This window comes from Crotalus tigris, unplaced genomic scaffold (genome assembly GCF_016545835.1).
Source record: "Crotalus tigris isolate CLP2741 ecotype Arizona unplaced genomic scaffold, ASM1654583v1 scf7180000018925.3142382, whole genome shotgun sequence".
In the NCBI taxonomy this organism is placed as follows: Eukaryota; Metazoa; Chordata; class Lepidosauria; order Squamata; family Viperidae; genus Crotalus; species Crotalus tigris.
The window spans coordinates 1,162,488-1,182,755 of NW_024097278.1; the positions used below are offsets into that span (position 1 = coordinate 1,162,488).

Here is a 20,268-nt window from a genome sequence, read left to right on the forward strand (position 1 = left end):
AATGGAAGAATCCTCTCTTCAGAAATCTTCCAGAAAAAGTTTTTTTCATTCTGCTCTCCACGTTTGGACAGAAAGGTGACAGGTTGGCTTGGTGACATGAGTTGTTAGCCTGAATTAGCAGGAAGTGTCTTTGTTAGGCCCTGGTATTTTTTAACCAAGGTCCTTTTTGCCTTATCTTTATAATGCCTTGGTAAGACCGTTGCTAAAACATAGGAAGAACGATTGCAGGAATTGGGTATGTCTAGTTTAACAAAGAGAAGGACAAGGGGTGACATGATAGCAGCGTTCCAATATTTGAGGGCTGTCACAAAGAAGAAGGGGTCAATCTATTCTCCAAACCACCAGAAGGCAGGACAAGAAGCAATGAATGGAAACTCATCAAGGAGAGAAGCAACCTAGAACTAAGGAGAAACTTCCTGACAGTGAGAACAATTAACCAGTGGAACAGAAGTTGCCTTCAGAAGCTGTGGGTGCTCCAACACTGGAGGTTTTTCAGAAGAGTATGAACAACCACTTGTCTGGAATGGTACAAGGTCTCCTGCTTGAGCAGGGGGTTGGACTAGAAGACCTCTAAGGTCCCTTCCAACTCTGTTATTCTGTTTTTATTCATATTCAGGCCATAGGATCTATCTCCTTCCTGGATGGTTTAAAGCATGAGAGAAAGAAATACTCCATTTCATGCCCTAATTCTATTACCTCAGTGATTGCCTTGACTAGGAGGCTCAAAAAAACAAAGATGGAGGCTGTAATCATACGATGGAAGCTCCAGTCTCTTTTTATGTAGCTCACAAGTGTGACCCATAAATCACGTTTGTGGCCTATGGCTTTATTTACCCTGTCCCTTTGCTTTGTTATTTTCCTCCAAATCTCTAATTCTTAATTAAATTATACCTTCGTGAGTTTAGTAACAACGATAATAGAGATGCAGAGTTTTCGTTTGCTTTTTGACATTCATCAGTCCTCTTTACTTTAAGTTAATAAACAAGAGGAAACATTAGACGTCCTATTTTGGGTTCCTGAACTAAAGTCAGGATAAAAAAAAATCTAATAAGTGACCAATAATAGGATTGAGCCTTACCAGATAAGAGTCTCCTTGGAAAAGGGGCAGCTAAGGTGAACTTTATCAATGTCTGAAATTTGATCAACAAAATACCGCATTCCTAAAGGCACTTCCTGGGCTTCACTTATCTTGTTTAAACACTCAAAGGGGTATGTGTGTGTGTCAAAATAAACAAACCAAGAGGCACTGATCAGCTTGCAAACAAACCCACAGATTGTTTGTGGCAGCCCTGGAGAACCCAAGGAAGAGAAAAACAATACTTCTCTTCATAGGCTTCCAAGGAGAACAAACTGGAATGCAAATTATTTTGAGCTAACTGGTCAATGATCATTAATGGAGTGGAGTGGAGTGGAATGGAATTTGAATGGAACAGAGTAGAGTAGAGTAGAGTAGATATTGGAATATAGATTGGAATGGAATGGAATAGAATACTTAATTGGCCAAGTGTGATTGGACATGCAAGGAATTTGTCTCTGGTGCAGAAGCTCTCCGTGTTACATATAAACAATGAAGTAATCCAAGAAGCTTCTTCATTTCTGAAGAAGTTTCTTAGATGAGAAGTGAAACATTTTCAAAGTAAAATGAAAAACATTTTCAAAGAAAAATGCCTTTTGGAAAAAGACACCTTTAGGACACCCATGATTAGGATGATTGAGAATTTCCATAGACATTGGAAATAATGGACATCTTTGAAAAAAAAACCAGGTCTATGCTAGGATCTTTCTTTCTGATACCCATCTGCCATAATATCATCAACACCAAGTATTTCCTGCCACCCAGAGAAACCCACCACCCAGACTTGGTAGGGATATGGCTGATTATGAAATAATATCCTGCAACTGCCATCTCTGGAAGCAAAGCAGGTATTCCATCTCTAGTAGCTGCTCCATCTCCGCTTTCCCCATGTCTAATCGCCTGCTTTCCACTCCATCCAGAACAAGAGTGAGTTGCCAACAGCCTGACAATAACTGTTGATGCCTCTTACATCTCGACAGTGCAACCAAAACAGACGGCCCCTCAGTGTTTCCTTTTTAGAGAATATGTTCCAATGTTTACAACTTCAAAACACCAGCCAACTAGTGGTGGGGCTTGTATCCTAGTTACCATAAAATGTTTCCTCCCAGTTTCCAGAACTGCCTCGATTATATTTCTCTCTTGGTTGAGCAGAACTGAATTCTTCAAGATAGAATAGAATACTTTATAGCAGCGGGTCTTCAAACGTGGCCGTTTTATGATTCCTGGACTTCAACTCCCAGAATTCCTCAACCAGCGTGCCTGGTTGAGGAATTCTGGGAGTTGAAGACCACAAGTCATAAAAGGGCCAAGTTTGAAGAACCCTGCTTTATACAATAGAATAGCCCCAAAGGTGCTTTCCCAAAAAGCAACCAGACTTTGTTTGTTTTCCCCTGAAGACATTTCGCTTCTTATCCGAGAAACGAAGTTTCTTCAGTTCTGCAGAACCAAGAGAGTCAGAACTGAAGAAACTTCATGAGTGAGAAGCAAAATGTCTTCCAAGGAAAAACAAAGTAAGTCCAATTGCCTTTTGAAAAAGCACCTTTGGGACAATCACAAACTGGATGACTGAGAATCTCCATAGATAGAATAGAATACTTTATTTGGCCAAATGTGATTAGACACACCAGGAATTTGAACATGCAAAGCAACAGAATGATAATCATCATCATCATCATCATAATACCAACAAGAGGGAGCAATAAAGAAGATGAGGACAATAATAATGCTACAGTCATACAACATAGTAAATGTATATAGCCATTATACAGTACTGCAAGAATTAGCTGTTCAGCAGAGTGATGTAAGTGGTTGCCTAAAATTTTTATCTTGGGAAGACAAAAAAACAAAACAAAAAACAAAAAAACACCAGAATTCAGCCACCAGGCATCCATGAGTTGTGTGCATTTTGCCTTACAAATTATAGTCCTGACATAGTTCTTTGGATAAAGGCATGCCCTCAGCCAGTTTATCAAATACGTGTGAAGATTTCCAAATCTACCTATACATCACTTGGGCAAGAACTAATCTTCTATCACACCCAGAATCCTTGCTAAATCAGGGGCGTTATGTTTTTCAAAAGGAAAATGTAATTGTAAGACTAAAACATATGAAGAACGGTTGCAGGAACTGGGTATGGCTAGTCTGGAGAAGGACTAGTGGGGACATGATAGCAGTCTTCCAGTACTTGAGGAGCTGCCACAAAGAAGAGGGGGTCAACTTATTTTTCAAAGCACCAGAAGGCAGGATAAGAAACGACGGATGGAAACCAATCAAGGAGAGAAGCAACCTGGAATTAAGGAAAAACTTCCTAACAGTGAGGAGCGTTAACCAGTGGAACGGTTTGCCTTCAGAGGTTGTGGGTGCTCCAACACTGGAGGTTTTTAAGAAGAGACTGGACAGTCATTTGTCTGAAATGGTAGAGGATCTCCTGCTTGAGTGGGGGGGGGGGGACTGGACTAGAAGACCTCCAAGCTCCCTTCCAGCTCTATTCTGATTATGTTGCTCTTGTGGTGGGTGCTTGGTTAATTCATATTATTCTAGAGATGAAGCTAGGAGATTGACTGAATATTAGCTACGAAGCCAAGTTTATAAAGCTTGAAAGAACGTGAGGCTGAAAGTTTAGAATATTTATGCTTTGTGTTTTAATGTTCTCTCTCTCTCTCTCTCTCTCTCTCTCTCTCTCTCTCTCTCTCTTTCTTTTTTTAAAAAAAGAACACTATGGAGATATCCTGGGCACCGAATAACCAAGGACTTACTAAAAACAAAATTGATTGACCAAGCTTTATGGCCATTAATTTGTTCTTCAAAAAAGAACACCCTGTTCCTTCCCCTTCAATTACATTTCTGAGAGATAGAATAAAAATGCTTAGTTTTCTTCCTACTGATACACAAAACACGTATTTTCTGGGCTGAGGATCTAACTTGGGCACCAAACTCCAGAGGGAATCTCAAAAGTCTAAATCAAAAACAGAGCAGATTCCAAATAAGGATTTTAGCGGTTAAAAAAAAAAGAAACACATTTTCTAAGCCGCTCTGACTTCTGGCAAGCATCTCAACAGTATAAAATTGCTTTGGTGGCAGATGGCTTTGAACTGGGCTTTGAACTGACAAACACATCTTGGAGGTCCCAGAAAAAAAAGACTTGAGCGTAGGCAAGTAAGCAGATGCAGACACCACCACTAACGATGGGGAGAAACCTAGTAAGGTAGTCCTGGACTTACGACCACAAGTGAGCCCAAATTTTCTGTTGCTACGTGAGACATTTGTTAAGTGAGCTTTGCCCCGTTTTACAAACTTTCTTGCCACGCTTGTTAAACCAGTGGTTCTCAACCTTTTTAATGCCGTGACCCCCAACCGGTCGTAAGTCGAGGACTACTCAACCAGTCGTAAGTCGAGGACTACTCAACTGGTGCAGCACCGTTTGCAGACTGGGGCTTTTGGCGGCTCAGCAGGGCAGAGACAGCCTGGACAATTCCTATTGGCTTTTGAAAGCCAATAGAATTAGACTCTATTCAAGAGAGTCTATTCTATTGGCTTTCAAAAGCCAATAGAATAAAAGGGAGGAGCACAGCTAAGGAAAAAGGGAAAAAAAATGGCAGACTGCGTTGTTTGGCGACCCCCATGAAGTGGTCGTTCGACCCCAAATGGGGTCCCGACCCACAGGTTGAGAACCATTGTGTTAAACAAACCGCTACAGTTGTCAACTCGGTTAACATGGTGGTTTACTGAAGTTGGCTTCCCCCATTGACTCTGCTTGTCAGAAGGTCGTAAAAGGGGATCACGTGAGCTTGGGACACTGCGACCGTCATAAATAGGAACCAGTTTGCCAAGCGTCTGAATGTTGATCACGTAACCCTGGGGAATGGTGGCAACGGTCGTAAGTGTGGAGAACGGCTGCAAGTCACTTTTTTCAGTGCCGTCGTAACTTTGAACGGCCGCTAAACAAACTGTTGTAAGTGGAGGACGACCTGAAGTGAAGACGGGCAGATGGCTGCTGTCCTCGATTCTTTTCCAAGGATTTTAGTGAACAGAATTGGATTAGGATACGGCTAAATCTTCCGTTGAGAAATAAGAAGGAAAAGGTTTCCACCAGTGGCAGAGGGGATGGGATAGAACAGTGGTTCTCAACCTGTGGGTCAAACATTTCAACTACCTACTGCAAAGCGGGTTGGGGAGCGGGGGAAAATGTTTGAAAGATTTAGCCAAACTATCAATATGAAAAGCGGATTAAAATTAAGAGATGGCTCCATCCTGTACTATATACGTGCTCACGGAATCCAACGGCAACTGAATTCAAAAACTATTTCTATTAACAGTTGATCTGTGAACAGTAGCTTTTGATATTTAAATCAGGGATAAATATGTGTACAATAATAATATGAATTATTCTTAGTAAGAAGTAGAAGATGAAGGAAGAAAAATGTAAATAAGAAATAACAGGGCTATAAGGACAAATATTTTAAAGAAGAATAAGGGGAAAATGTAAATAATAGATTACCGTTACGCAATTGCTGTAAAAAAAAGGAGGAGTATATATTGTGTGTATATGTGTGTTTTGTTTTGTTTTGTTTTGTCTTGTTGGTTAAAAATAAAAATTTATATATATATATATAAAAAAGAGCCAAGGTTGCCTATCCCTGGACTAGAAGACCTCCAGGATTCCTTCCAACTGTTATTCTGATATTCTGTCAAGTCAAGGACTACTTGTATTGTACAAATATGCTAAATGCATTTCCTTTAATTGTATCAGACACCAAGAGACTCTCAACTTACTTTGGATTCCAACTTAACCCAAGGGCTGGGTGCAATTTAGACAAAAAAATCAAACCCATCGTTCTTACGTTGCCTGTTCCAATAAATTTCTTAGCTCTTAAGTTGATCAGTAGCTGAGAACCTCTTAGCCAGTGTGAAGATAAATAGATTTGTAGCTGTTGGTCTCGTCTATCTTTCCTTCTTCTGCTTTTGTGATGTAAGAGATGCACAAATAAGGAGATCACAACACTGCAGAACTTGAGCAAGGCTGCCATAAACACTGAAAAGGCGTTATAGTTTATCACCACCACTATGTAAATATTAACAGCCACTAGTGTTCTCTTTCCTGCGTACAAAGCGCCATTTGGACCACACGTTCTGTCACAACACTTTACCATATAGGGCAACCTGTACATGGTAAATCCTTTTTTCCATGCTTGGAAGGCTAAATAACAAGCTCTAAGCTTAATTCAAAGGCGAATGGTTTTGATCACTGTTTGGAACCCCTGCCAAAAAAGGAATTCTTAACCGATTTCCTCATCTGACTTCCCCTTAATCTGAACATTTACTTGGACTACCCCAAAGCATCTTGCTTTCAGCTCAGAAATGAAGTCCATTACTGGTGCAGAATTCCAGTCAATTGCTTTTTCACTCTCCATGTTCGGATTGCAGCCATCTAGGATGACCCATGGTTTAATTCAAGAAACCAGTTGACTGTTGTTCTTCAAGGACCGGCTGTCGTTCACAACTTCAACACAACAAAGCTCTTATGCCACTCTCCCTAGACCAGCGGTTCTTAACCTGTGGGTCGGGACCCCATTTGGGGTCGAACGACCATTTCACAGGGGTCGCCAAACAACGCAGTCCGCCATTTTCCCCCCCTTTTCCTTAGCTGTGCTACTCCCTTTTATTCTATTGGCTTTTGAAAGCCAATAGAATAGACTCTCTTGAATAGAGTCTAATTCTATTGGCTTTCAAAAGCCAATAGGAATTGTCCAGGCTGTCTCTGCCCTGCTGAGCCCGCCAAAAGTCCCATTCTGCAAACGGTGCTGCACCAGTTGAGTAGTCCTCGACTTACGACCGGTTGAGTAGTCCTCGATTTACGACCGGTTGGGGGTCGCGGCATTAAAAAGGTTGAGAACCACTGCCCTAGACAATTTGTTTCCCCTGCCAAACTGCAGGTTTCATCAGCACCCGTAAACATTTGATGAGCGCTATTATAAACGCAGTTCCTGTATTTCTAACGGCAACTAAACGTAGGACTCTACATAGATGCTCGGTTTGTCGCTCCCAAGTTACAGCCCTTGGGAGGAATGGTAGAGACTGGGAAAAGGTAACAGCCTCTCCAGTTCCTTCTTGTTGGTACAGTTAAAAAAGATTTGGAGTCCAGACAAACAATGCGAAATGCAAACTATGGGGGGTGAAGATGCTGAACGTGGAAGATCAGTAGTTAATATGGGGGGTCAGAAAAATCAGAAAGAATCCGGTAGCAGCTCTTTTGAAGAAGCCATCTTATTAAAAAGGCAGAAGCTTTCATGCGTTACAGCTCACCTCATTAAATACACTGGGTGGCTGGACTTAGGCAAGGTTTAAATTGGAAGGGAGGAAGTGGGGAGGGGAAGGAAGGCCAGTTGCAGAGGTTACCTGATTGACAGACTGCAATTATCAGTCATAGTGAGTTAAAAATCCATTGCGGTTGTCCAGGCTCTTCTGAGATGGCCTGAAACCTTTTGAGATATTGGAGTTGGCAATCTCTTGCTCAAGGCTGTTATTCATGTCTGATTCTCGTTGGGATAAAATTAGAAGAGACCCCCACGTTGGAAACAAAAGATGGGATATAAATCATTAAACCATCAAAAGGAAGCCCTTAAGATGACTTCAAAGCCTTCTTTGTGCTCAACACAGCTATGTTTCCACCGTGGGACAGTAGGGAAAATCCATGATGCCTTAGTCAGAACGGCGACCTGGTGATACCCCAGTAATTCAACCCTGTGGAATCTGTCTGTTCTCGAAGCTCTCAGCTGATCTGAACTTTGCAGCATGAAAAGGGCACCACTAGCCAAAAAGAGTTGGCTGGAATCTGGTCATCATGTAGCACTAGCAAGAGCACCTAGATTTATATACCACTTCATACTGCTTTTACAGCGCTCTCTCTCTCTCTCTCTCTCTCTCTCTCTCTCTCTCTCTCTCTCTCTCTCTCTCTCTCTCTCTCTCTCTCTCTCTCTCTCTCTCTCAGAAAGATGGCTGTTGCCGACCTCGGAAGGATGGAAGGCGGAGTCAACCTTGAGCCGGTCAGAATCGAACTGCTGGCAGTCGGCAGAGTCAGCCTGCAATATTGCCTTCTAACCAACGAGCCACTACGACACTATCTAAGCGTGATTACAGTCAGTTCCTTTTTGTTTAACTTGAACAACCATCTGAAAAGGGACGTACCTGATGACAAAAGGCTCCCACTGCTGCCGCTGATAATCTTCCCTTTGCTGCCCATGTTGGCTAATTTGGAGGTCTTCAGCGTTCCAGTTTCCGTCAAGTCAATGGCAATTTCACTCAGGCTTCTTGTCGCATGGATTTTGGACTGAGGAGAAAGGAAACGAAGAAATCCGTGGACAAGGAAACCGAAACCTTCTCTTAGATATTTCCTTCTGGGTGTCATCAAAAGCTTTCAGCACCAACATCTTATCACCAAGGCAGGACAGTTTGTCCAAAGGAGGAAGTACCTCCTCCTCAAAATAACTAGGGATGGTCTTGCGCATGACCCTGGTGCTAAATATATTAGATGCTGAAAGACCTGAGGTGATTAAAACCATGGCGATGATGATGATGATGATGAGTCCTTAACAAAATCATCAAAGTGGATTTCAAGGACTACATTTCCCAAATCACGTTTAGCAATGAAATAATTGGTCTCCATTCATGCCCAACTCCTCACAAGTTCCATAAAACACATAAAATTAATGAGTCGTAGCCTAAAACAGTGTTTTTCAAACTTGGCAACTTTTAGGATTTATGGATATCAATTCCCAGAAATCAGCCCCTGGCATTCTTCAGCTCTAGGGGCTGAAGTTTCACCTATCTTAAAGGTGTCAAGTGTGAAAAACACCGGACTAAAACAACAAAACATTTCAGAAAAGCTACTGTAGTTTCTTAAGCCATGCTTGCAAATGTTGATGCATCTGAGAGAACCTATCATTGATTATTAATGCTAAAAGCTTCCTGCTAAAGATGGTTTTGTTTAATAAATCTCATCCGTTTGGCCGTAACTCAGATCCTGATACATTTTACATAGGTTACCTTTAGACCTCTAAAATCTATGATAATGGCATCCAAATTCAGTAAAGGATTTTTCTGATTATCAACTCTCTTTCGCAGAGATAATCAGCAAATTAACACTGTTTTTTTTTCACATGGAACATTTATTTTCAAAAATAAGCGCTATCTATAAATACATTTGCTCAACTCCTTCTTATGGAAGTTCATTTATAAGCCATGTCTACAAGACATTTTTGTGGTTCAGGTTACAATCCTTCATCTGGTCATGACACACTAATGTAAATTTTTTGTAATCTAGGAAATCTCAGTTTAATCAATTCAATTATCAATTTTGTCTCAAGAGCCTCGTGGCATTTCCGTACCGGCCTTTGATCTTTTTTTTTCCATGCTAAAGTTATCAATCCATACATTAAACCCAATTATCTTTTTAGTGTCATTTACAAATATAGGTGGTCCTTGACTTAGGACCACAATGGAACCCCAAATTTCTATCGCTCCGTGAAACGTTTGTTAAGTGAATACTGCCCCACTTTATGACTTTTCTTGCCATGGTTCATAAATGAATGCAGTTGTTAAGTTAGTAACATGGTTGTTAAGTGAATCTAGCTTCCTCCATTGACTTTGCTTGTTAGAAAGTCTCAAAAGGGGATCACGTGACCCAGGGATGCAGTGACCGTCATAAATACGAGACAGTTGCCAAGTATCTGAATTGTGATCACGTGACCGTGAGGATGCTGCAACGGTCGTAAGCGTGAAAAATGGTCCTAAAGCAGGGGTAGGCAACCTTGGCTCTTTTATGACTGGTGGACTTCAACTCCCAGAATTCCTGAGCCAACATGGCTCAGCTTGAAAACTCTCCCTTTCCCCTCAGTGTGGCTGGCTCAGGAATTCTGGGAGTTGAAGTCCACGAGTCATAAAAGAGCCAAGGTTGCCTACCCCTGCACTAAAGTCATGTTTTTTCAGTGCTGTTGTAACTCCAAACAGTCACTAAATGAATTGTTGTAAGTCAAGGACTAGCTGTATTAAGCAATTGTCATTTTCAGATCAGCCCTCAGAATTAAATAAAGCGGTAAAGAACAATAACTTTAGCTGAAATGGGTGCAAACGGGCTCCCAGATATTTTGGGTAAATTATAAAATTTCCAGAAGGGAACCCCCCCCTCAAAAAAAATCCTGGAATAAGTATGTTTCTACTTGAAAACCGCTTCTGGACTTTGTGCTTGAGGTGGAAAAAAATGATAATATGATTTGGGGTTTTATTAGACTGATTTCCGATACAGAAATGGCTAGTGCATACTACTATAGAATGTACAAAGTTGAGATTTGATGTTAATGTCTGATTTTACTGCAACAGAGAGAGTCGGAAATCAATGCCTTTTGTTTCTTCCCCTCCCTTTCTTCACACCTTTTTTGTTTTCTCCTTTTTCTACTGTTGTCCCCTCCTATTTGCTTTTGTATTTTCACATTTTATGTTATAAATGAATAAAACTAATAGAAAAATATCCTGGAATAGGCAAAAAGGTTTGGATATACAAAAGGTGAAAGCGCATAATGACCTGAAGGAAGGAATTGGAACATAATGTCACATTGGCTACAAAGATGTTCCTGGGAAAAAAATTAAAAAATTAAAGGTAAAACACTCCCTCCATATTTACTGAGGAGTAAATCCTATAATATTCTGTCTGGCTTCCTTGCAGTCAGCTGAACACTGAATTCTCAAATGTGTAAACAGATGCAAAGTTTTGGGAACGTTTCGTATTCCTTGAAATGTTCGTCTACCTCTCAGAACTTAAATTTTCTGCAGATTAATTGCCAAAGCAGGTTTTTTTTTATGACAGAAGTAAAACAGATGTCTGTCTTATTAATTGTTTCACTCTTCGTTGTGGAAGGAGAAATAGGATACAAGCACAACATCAAAATTAGGTATTCTCCCCAGCTCGGAAAATGGATCTGGAGGCTCACACTTCAGAGAATCAATTCACTCCTGTCATTAAAGAAAAATAAGGGCTACATCCGTTGCCAAAACATAAGTTGCTTCCTGCTTTCCCCATTCATCCTCTCCTGACAAGGCATCCCTTGGGCTAAGAGGAGAGAGATTTCCTGCCACATGTGGACACTATCTCTAGAATAGGGCATTTTACTTGGGTTTAAATGACACCATTATGGAGAAAGAAAGAAAGAAAGAAAGAAAGGAAAGACAGAAAGAAAGAAAAAAAGAAAGAAAGAAAGAAAAAAGAAAAAATAAAGAAAGGAGAAAGAAAAAAGAGAGAAGAAAGAAAAAGAAAAGAGAGAAGAAAAAAGAAAAAAGAAAAGAAAGAAAGAAAAGAGAAGAAAGAAAGAGAAGAGAGAAGAGAAAAAAGAAAGAAAAAGAAGAAAGAAGAGATGAAAAAATGAAAGAAAAAGAAAGAAGAAAAAAGAGAAGAGAGAGAGAGAGAGAGAGAGAGAGAGAGAGAGAAGAAGAAGAAGAAGAAGAAGAAGCTAGGAAGCAGTGGTTCAAAAGCAGGTCAAGAATTTAAACCAACAACTTGCAGAATGACCACTGTATTTTCAAAATAGGCCAAATAACAAATATAGCAAGAAATGTCGTAAAAAAAGGACAAAAGTCACTTAACAGATGTCTTATTTAGCAACAGAAATGGACTCAATTGTGGCCGTTAAGTCGAGGACTTATGCTGTATCTCTCAAAGACGGTCAAACATTTCAACTACCTACTGCAAAGCGAGTTGGGGAGCGGGGGAAAATGTTTGAAAGATTTAGCCAAATTATCAATATGAAAAGCGGATTAAAATTAAGAGATGGCTCCATCCTGTACTATATACGTGCTCATGGAATCCAACGGCAACTGAATTCAAAAACTATTTCTATTAACAGTTGATCTGTGAACAATAGCTTTTGATGTTTAAATCAGCTATAAATAATTATGCCTGTGATAATTACTTAGGTCAGGGGTAGGCGACCTTGGCTCTTTTATGACTCGTGGACTTCAACTCCCAGAATTCCTGAGCCAGCCACTCTGAGGGGAAAGGGAGAGGTTTCCGAGCTGACCCATGCTGGCTCAGGAATTCTGGAAGTTGAAGTCCACGAGTCATAAAAGAGCCAAGGTGGCCTACCCCTGACTTAGGTTCTTTATTATAGCAAAAGTTCTCCCAATTACTACTGAAAAAAACTACTGGCTGTGCTACCTGAGGTTTATTTTTGCTTTAGCTAAACAAATACCGGGATTGGAAACATTCTAGGAACCCCCAACCTGGTCTCAATTATAAACACCACCTTTGATGAAACAGCCACTAAAAAGGAATTTCCTTCCCATATGGATTGATTCATTAGCCGGATGATGGAGTCAACGTGATTAATGGTGGATTAGGAGACTCTTTTGAAACCTTCCAAATAAGCGATTTCAATTATTTTCAGAGCAAATGGTTTCCTTCAATATTGGGGCACCTATAAATCTCATTCTCCATGCCCGTTTCAGACTTCTCTCATTCAAAAAGTATTTAAAATATTTAAAACCAACTCTTTCCCAAGTCTGCCAGGCTCCCTTTCTAAAAGAGTGCATAAAAATGAGCTTCCAGCCAGCTTTATTTTAAAAACTTACAAAGGATTCCCAGTCTTCACTGAGTACGTCATTTCTGATGAACTATTCATAGTTAAAGTTTAGTCTCCCATAAGAAAAAAGCTTATAATAGGCAATTCTTATATAAAACGCATACTGTATTTTTGAGTTAGCTTTAAGAATACCTTTATTTCCTAAAAGTAGGAGTCTGAAAATGTACTTCTGAAAGCCAAAGGAGAAAAAAAATACTACATATACATTTCCTACCAAAAGAACAAACATAAATGATTTTGAATATATAATTGGCAATATTAAAACTGCTTTATTAGATATCAGTGATCTCTTTACTTCATATTCTAAATTAAATTCAACAAGATTAAGGTAGCGAGTAAATTGCAGATATTCATAAACGGCTGTAATAAATCTCTTGAGTCTGAATTCACCAACGTTGCTATTATTAAAAAAAAAAACGGCTAAGCTTCTTAGAAAGGAGAAATTCAAACACTGGAAATTCAGATGTCAGAGGAAGAGGTTTATGAGACTGTAGGTTGATTGATTGAATTGACTGTAAATTTAAAGCACTCGTCAAGCTTCATGTGGAAAAAAAAATGCTTTTGGAGATTCTGTAAATACACTGAACATTTTTCAGCCCACCCCGTGAGCCGAGTTCCTGCGCTTCCTAAGGTCCAAAAGACATTTTATAAATAATTTTGGAGACCCAGACCACCCAGCTGAATTCATTCGGCTGTATTTCTTAAAAAACGCAAGAAGCAACTCCCAGAAGGTGACAAAACGATCCATCAAAACACAAGGACAAAGCCACTTCTGAAGGAAAGAAACGTCACTCAGGGTCACTGTGTTGAGCCAACAATTGCTGATACTCTTTCTAAAACAAGACAGAAGAAACATTTGCAGGATCTCCATGGTAGGGGAGAAGGGGTCTTCACCGAGAGTCCCATGAAATTAAACATGATGTGGAGAAAAGCAGGTTCACCCCAAAGGCAAACATTCAGATTGTTTAAAAGACTCTCAAGTGGGCAGATCCTGACATAAACAGGATTAGCCAAACAATTTACAAGATTCAGAGTCAATGCCTGCTTACATTTTCCTGAGGGTATGAACGACCACGTGAATCCCTGGAGAATGATTAAACTTCTTTTTAAATCTTTGCTTAGAGCAAAGAAGAAACAGAGAAGGCTTCGTAATACTAATTGCCTATGGAAATTGTCAATCATCCAGGTCATGGCTGTCCCAAAGATGTTTTTTCAAAAGGCAACTGGACTTTGTTTTTCCCTGAAGAGATTTTGCTTCTCATCCAAGAAGCTTCTTCAGTTCTTCCATCCTCCACCAGGCAACCAAAAAAAACACGGTGGCTGGAGACTATCAAAGCTGACACCAGCCAGAGCCCTAGAACAACTCAAAGAAGTAGTGCAAGATCGGAAGATGTGGAAAAAGCTGGCCCATAGAATCATCAAGAGATGGAGAAGTTTGAATGAGCCAGTTGTGTGCGGCGACAGCCAAAATAGCTAATGCAATCCTGGGTTGCATAAACAGAGGCACAGAATCAAAATCACGTGACGTATTAGTACCGCTTTATAAATCCTTAGTAAGGCCACACCTGGAATACTGCATCCAATTTTGGTCACCACATTACAAAAAAAATGTTGAGACTTTGGAAAAAGGGCAAAGAAGACCAACTAAGATGATTTAAAGGCCTGGAGACTATAACATGCGAAGAACGGTTACAGGAATTGGCTATGGCTAGTCTAGAGAAAAATCCAGAGCACCTGAAGGCAAGACAAGAAACAATAGATGGAAACTAACCAAGGAGAGAAGCAACCTGGAACTAAGGAGAAACTTCCTAACAGTGAGGACAATTAACCAGTGGAACAGCTTGCCCCCAGAAATCGTGGGTACTTCATCAGTGGAGGTTTTTATAAAGAGACTGGACAGCCACTTGTCTGAAATGGTATAGAGTCACCTGCCTGAACAGGTAAGTTGGACTGGAAGACCTCCGAGGTCTTTTCCAGCTCTATTCTGATTGATCGAATGGATGACATCATCGTCAGAATAGTCGTGTTAGACCACAGTATCGAAAAATTAGAAGGTATGTAATACCGCTTTTTCAGACTAAAGCTTCTATTAAACCCTTCATTAATGCCTCTTAATAAAATGTATTGCTCTGAAAAGGTCCTTCTACCAAGGTCCTTCTCCATGCCTTCATATTCCATTTTCTTCCAATGTTGGGCTTAAGGACATCCGATTAGAAGAAGGTCAACATAAGAGTCAGCGGTTCCCTTCCCTCTGCAGCTTATGGTGCTTACCTTGCTCTGCTTCCTGTCCAGGTAAAATTGATGTTGACTAATGGCCATAGCCCAGATGGACTTGATCAAGGCAGGGCAGGCATACCACGTATGTACAGCAATTCCACTATGTCCGAAAGTCCTCCTGGTCACTGATGCTCTAGATGGACAGGAAAAGAGCAGCGTCAAAGGAGAAAGTGACTTATGCATTTTTCTTACTGTAGAACAGGGGTAGGCAACCTTGGCTCTTTTATGACTCGTGGACTTCAACTCCCAGAATTCCTGAGCCAGCATGGGGAAACTTTGGCCCCTTCATGAGTTGTGGACTTCAACTCCCAGAATTCCTGAACCAGCATGGCTCAGCTTGGAAACCTCTCCCTTTCCCCTCAGCATGGCTGGCTCAGGAATTCTGGGAATTGAAGTCCACGAGTCATAAAAGAGCCAAGGTTGCCTATCCCTGCTGTAGGACATCATTTTGCTTGCTTACAATAGTTCATTTAGTTACGATGTCACTGAAAAAAGTGACCTGTGACCATTTTTCATACTTACGACTGTGGCACATTCCCCATGGTCACGTGAACAAAGTTGAGACCCTTGGCAACAGGTCCCTATTTATGACGGTCGCAGCATCCTGGGGTCACGTGATCACCTTTTGCGACTTTTGACTAGCCAAGTCAACGGAGGAAGCTGAATTCACTTAACAACCCTCTGACTAACTTAGTAACTGCAGTGATTCACGTAACAACTGTGGCGAGGAAGGTCGTAAAAGGGGGCAAAATTCACTTAACAACCGTCCCGCTTTGCAGTTGAAATTTTGAGCTCAATTGCGGTCGTAAGGCGAGGAATGCCTGCATTAACTTTAAGGGCATTCATTTCCCCTAAGACAGTGGTTCTTAACTTGTGGGTCGGGACCCCATTTTGGGTCGAACGACCATTTCACGGGGGTCGCCAAACAACGCAGTCTGCCATTTTTTTCCCCCTTTTCCTTAGCTGTGCTACTCCCTTTTATTCTATTGGCTTTTGAAAGCCAATAGAATAGACTCTCTTGAATAGAGTCTAATTCTATTGGCTTTCAAAAGCCAATAGGAATTGTCCAGGCTGTCTCTGCCCTGCTGAGCCCGCCAAAAGTCCCATTCTGCAAACGGTGCTGCACCAGTTGAGTAGTCCTCGACTTACGACCGGTTGAGTAGTCCTCGACTTACGACCAGTTGGGGGTCACGGCATTAAAAAGGTTGAGAACCACTGCCCTAAGACAGGGGTGCCAAACTGCCGGCCTGCGGGCTGGACACGTCATGAGGAAACCACGCCCATCTCATTGCCAGCAATGGGGAAAAAGTTACTAGACGTCGCGAGTTTGACATGTCTGCCCTAAGGATTTGCTCCTAGATCCTTCTTGCTCTCTCTCCTTTTATGCATCTATATGGAAAAACTTTGCTAGAGATAATTTTAATAACAGGCCATACCTAAAAACAGCATGGTTGGGATTGCATGACTTCCAACTGGCAGTCATTAAGCAATTCATCTTAAAATACCATCTCTTTTGGCTAAAAGCCTAGAATCTTAACTATGTTCCTGCTGGATCTAGATTTCCTAGTTGGCAGTTACACCGTGGCTAATCTTTTTCTTTTTTAGTTATTGGATTAATTATGTCAACACCTTCTATGTTGATGTTAATATAATTTGGTATTAAAAAGCAAGGCGGAAATTTAAAATTCTGCACAATTAAATGGCTTCTTGACATGGAATATGGATTTTTTTTTTTTTACTGGATCAATGAAATGACATGGAAAATTCCAAGATTCTAAGCAGACTATGTTTTGGGTTATTATTGTGGTAGCTGAATAAAGTTGTTGCCTTTCCCCAAAAGGAAACACTGTTGTTTTGAATATCTAACATTGTGAAGTTTGCCAAACTCAGAAATTGCTTTGCTGATAAATATCACTGGCTTTTGTGAATTACACCCTTTAAATGGAAGAAAAATTCTTGCTCAAGGTATTCCTGCTAAGCTATAATAAACTCCCCAAAAACTTAATTTCCCAGTGTGGCTGATCTAAGGGGTAAATTTCTAATAGTGCATGATATAAAGTAGAAATTCAAACAGTTTAGGAATTTTTTTTGTGACGGACAGGAACTGACATCAGTTTGAAGGTGACTATATCTTTTCCTAGTTATACAGGTAGTCCTTGACTTACAACAGTTCATTTAGTGACCATTCAAAGTTACAATGGCACTGATAAAAGTGACTTATGACCGTTTTTCACACTGATGACCATTGCAGCCATCCCTGCGGTCACAGGATCAAAATTCCGACACTTGGCAACTGACTTGTACTTATGACGGTCGCCGTGTCCTGGGGTCACGTGATCCCCTTTTGCGACCTTCTGATAAGCAAAGTCAAGGGGGAAGCCATATTCACTTAACAACTGCAGTGATTCACTTAACAATTGTGGCAAAAAAAAGATCATAAAAGGGGCAAAACTCACTGAACAAATGTCTCAGTTAGCAACAAAAAAACTTTTGAGCTCAATTGTGGTCGTAAGTCGAGAACTACCTGTAATTTGATGGATGCATTAATGAGCATTGGAGTATTCTTTGTTTCCCCCCTCCCAATGTGGACAATGGGTTCAATTTAATTCCTACATAATGCTCTTTTAAAAGTCAGTTCCTATCCAGGTGTCTGTTTTCCCAGCCGAATAAAATCCACCGAGATGGGGAAATTGAAAACCAAGCCACCTCAAACAGCACGGAGCATGCCACATGAATTGTTTGCTTGTTTCCAAGGCAAGAAAAGTAACACAACTCGGGAGCCTTAAGCACCTTAAGCATCAACACGAAGCTCGGCTTAAGCGATTCCCTCTCATCTGCCTTGTATGTTTTCTTTCAAGTGAATTCACTGGCCAATAGCACGGAGGGTGACATTTTTGGAATTCTTATTGAAAGGAATCTGGCTGTCCCAAATAAATTTAGCTACAACCATCTCGAAGATGATGTACTTGCCACACTTTCCAAAAAGGTCTTATGGGTTTTAAAAAGCCACCACCCAAGATGATTAAGTGAAAGTAAATCAGGATCTCCAAATTGCTAAATGCAAACTGAGAAAGCAGCGTTTCTCAAGGTTAGTAAATAATAATAATAATAATAATAATAATGATGATGATGATGATGATGTTGGAAGGGACCTTGTAGGTCATCTAGTCCAACCCCCTGCTCAGGCAGGAAACTATAAGATGAGCGGACTTCAACTCCCAGAATCTCTCAGCCAGGGCTGGGGGATTCCCAGGAGTTGAAGTCCACCATCTTAAAAGTTGCTAAGTTTGAGAAATACTGCATCCAATTTACAAAAGTCAGAGGATGGCTCTTAAGAGCAGAGTGGTGGCCTAGGGGTGAAGACGCTTGCCTCCCATTCAGAAGGTTGAGAGTTCAATCCCAGATAGTGGCAGATGTTTCTGTCTGGGGGGGGGGCGCAAAGACAGAATATCTGCTAGATCCAATCTGGGTTTCGGACTCCATCTTCAGGGAACTTCTCTCTAGCAGAGTGGAGTGTGTGGGTGTGCTGTTCTGTCTGTTTATAGTGCCTGTTGTAAGTGGCTTTTTAGAGGTCGATTGGTAAAAGCCATATACAACAGGCACTATAAACACCACACACACAACAGCACACACTCTGCTAGAGAGAAGTTCTCTGGGGATGGGCTCCAACATGACTACGAAAGCTTGGAAGACGAAACCTCTGGGCCCAGGGACTGACCCAGATCGGATCCTGTAACTTCATCCTGGGACACATTCACGAGAAAGTATCTGCTGTGAACTCTGCATAGGCGTCGGGAAGGGCATCCAGCCAGTAAATGCTCAGCTCCATCCAGTTCTCTCGAATGAAGGGATTACAGGTTCATAAAACGGGAGTTAGAAGACGAGTTTTAAAAGGAAGGTGAAAAATTGCTGTGCCAAGGTAAATATACCATCTTCCAAGAAAAATGAGCTGATTAATGCATGCAAATGAGCCCCTACACCTTGTTCATTTGCATAACTCTTTTTCCTACAGGAGGAGATGGAAGGAACCAAAAACCTAAATGCTGAATTCTTACTCTGCCAAAATCCAGGGGTTGTGAAATTCACCTGATTTCATCCGGACTTCATCCAATGCTCAACTTATAACTCATTTAACGACCGCCTGAAGTTACAATGAGACTGAAAAAAAGCGGCTCACAACTTGCACTTACGACGGTCGCAGCATCCCCCTGGTCAAGTGGTCAGTGAATGGGCACTTGGCAACCAGCAAGTATTTATAATGGTTGCGGTGTCCCAGAGTTATGTGATTGCCATTTGCCCCCTTCCCAGCCAACTATTTAACGAGCAAAGTCAGTGGGGGGGGGGAAACAGACTTATTTAACGACCGTCTGATTTACTTAATGACTGCAGCGATCGGTTTAATAACTGTGGCCAAAATGGTCATAAAAGGTAACCCTCAACTTACAACAGTTCGTTTACTGACCTTTTGAAGTTAGAACAGGACTGAAAAAAAAGTGACATGACCGTTTTTCACAGTTAACGACTGTTGAAGCTTCCCCACGGGTCCCGTGATCAAAATTCAGACTCTTGGCCATTGATTTGCATTTATGACAGTCGCAGCCTCCCAGGGGTCACGTGATCCCCCTTTTGCGACCTTCTGACCAGCAAAGTCAAATCTGGGAAGCCAGATTCATTTGACAACCACGTTGCTCATTCACTTAACAACCAGGTTTATTTATTTATTTATGAGACTTATATACCGCTTTAAGTGCAAGCACTCTCTAAGCGGTGTACACCAGTAAGCAATGTATACATATATTTACATTGCCCCCAACAATCTGGGTCCTCATTTTACCTACCCCGGAAGGATGGAAGGCTAAGTCAACCTTGAGCCGGTGAGATTTGAACCGCTGACCTGCTGAACACAGTCAGCTAAAGTGGCCTGCAGTACAACAACAGGTTGCAGCGATTTGCTTAATAATGGTGGCAAGAAAGGTCATAAAACAGGGCAACCTCATTTAACAAAGGCCTCGCTTAGCACAAGAAATTTGGGGCTCGACTGTGGTCATAAGTCGAGGACCACGTGTAGTTGGGCATGATTCACTTAACAGCTGCCTTGATTAGCAATGGAAACTCTGGTCCCAATTATAGCTGTAAGCCGAGGAGTACCTGTAATCTACTAGGACAGGGGTAGGCAACCTTGGCTCTTTTATAACTCGTGGACTTCAACTCCCAGAATTCCTGAGCCAGCATGGCTCAGCTTGGAAACCTCTCCCTTTCCCCAACTCCCGAGTCATAAAAGAGCCAAGG

At 41.2% G+C, this 20,268-nt stretch overlaps 1 protein-coding gene across 6 annotated transcripts in view; it reads right to left on the reverse strand.

The window, feature by feature from the left end:
- The window catches only part of FRMD4A (FERM domain containing 4A), a 451,440-nt gene that overhangs the window by 37,898 nt on the left and 393,274 nt on the right, over nt 1-20,268 (reverse strand). For all 6 annotated transcript variants that reach the window (XM_039357562.1, XM_039357563.1, XM_039357560.1 and 3 more), the window contains exons 13-14: nt 14,974-15,112; nt 8,261-8,402 (exon numbers count right to left, since the gene is read on the reverse strand). In XM_039357562.1, the coding sequence (XP_039213496.1) occupies nt 8,261-8,402; nt 14,974-15,112 (281 nt within the window). The remainder of the gene's footprint in view (nt 1-8,260; nt 8,403-14,973; nt 15,113-20,268) is intronic.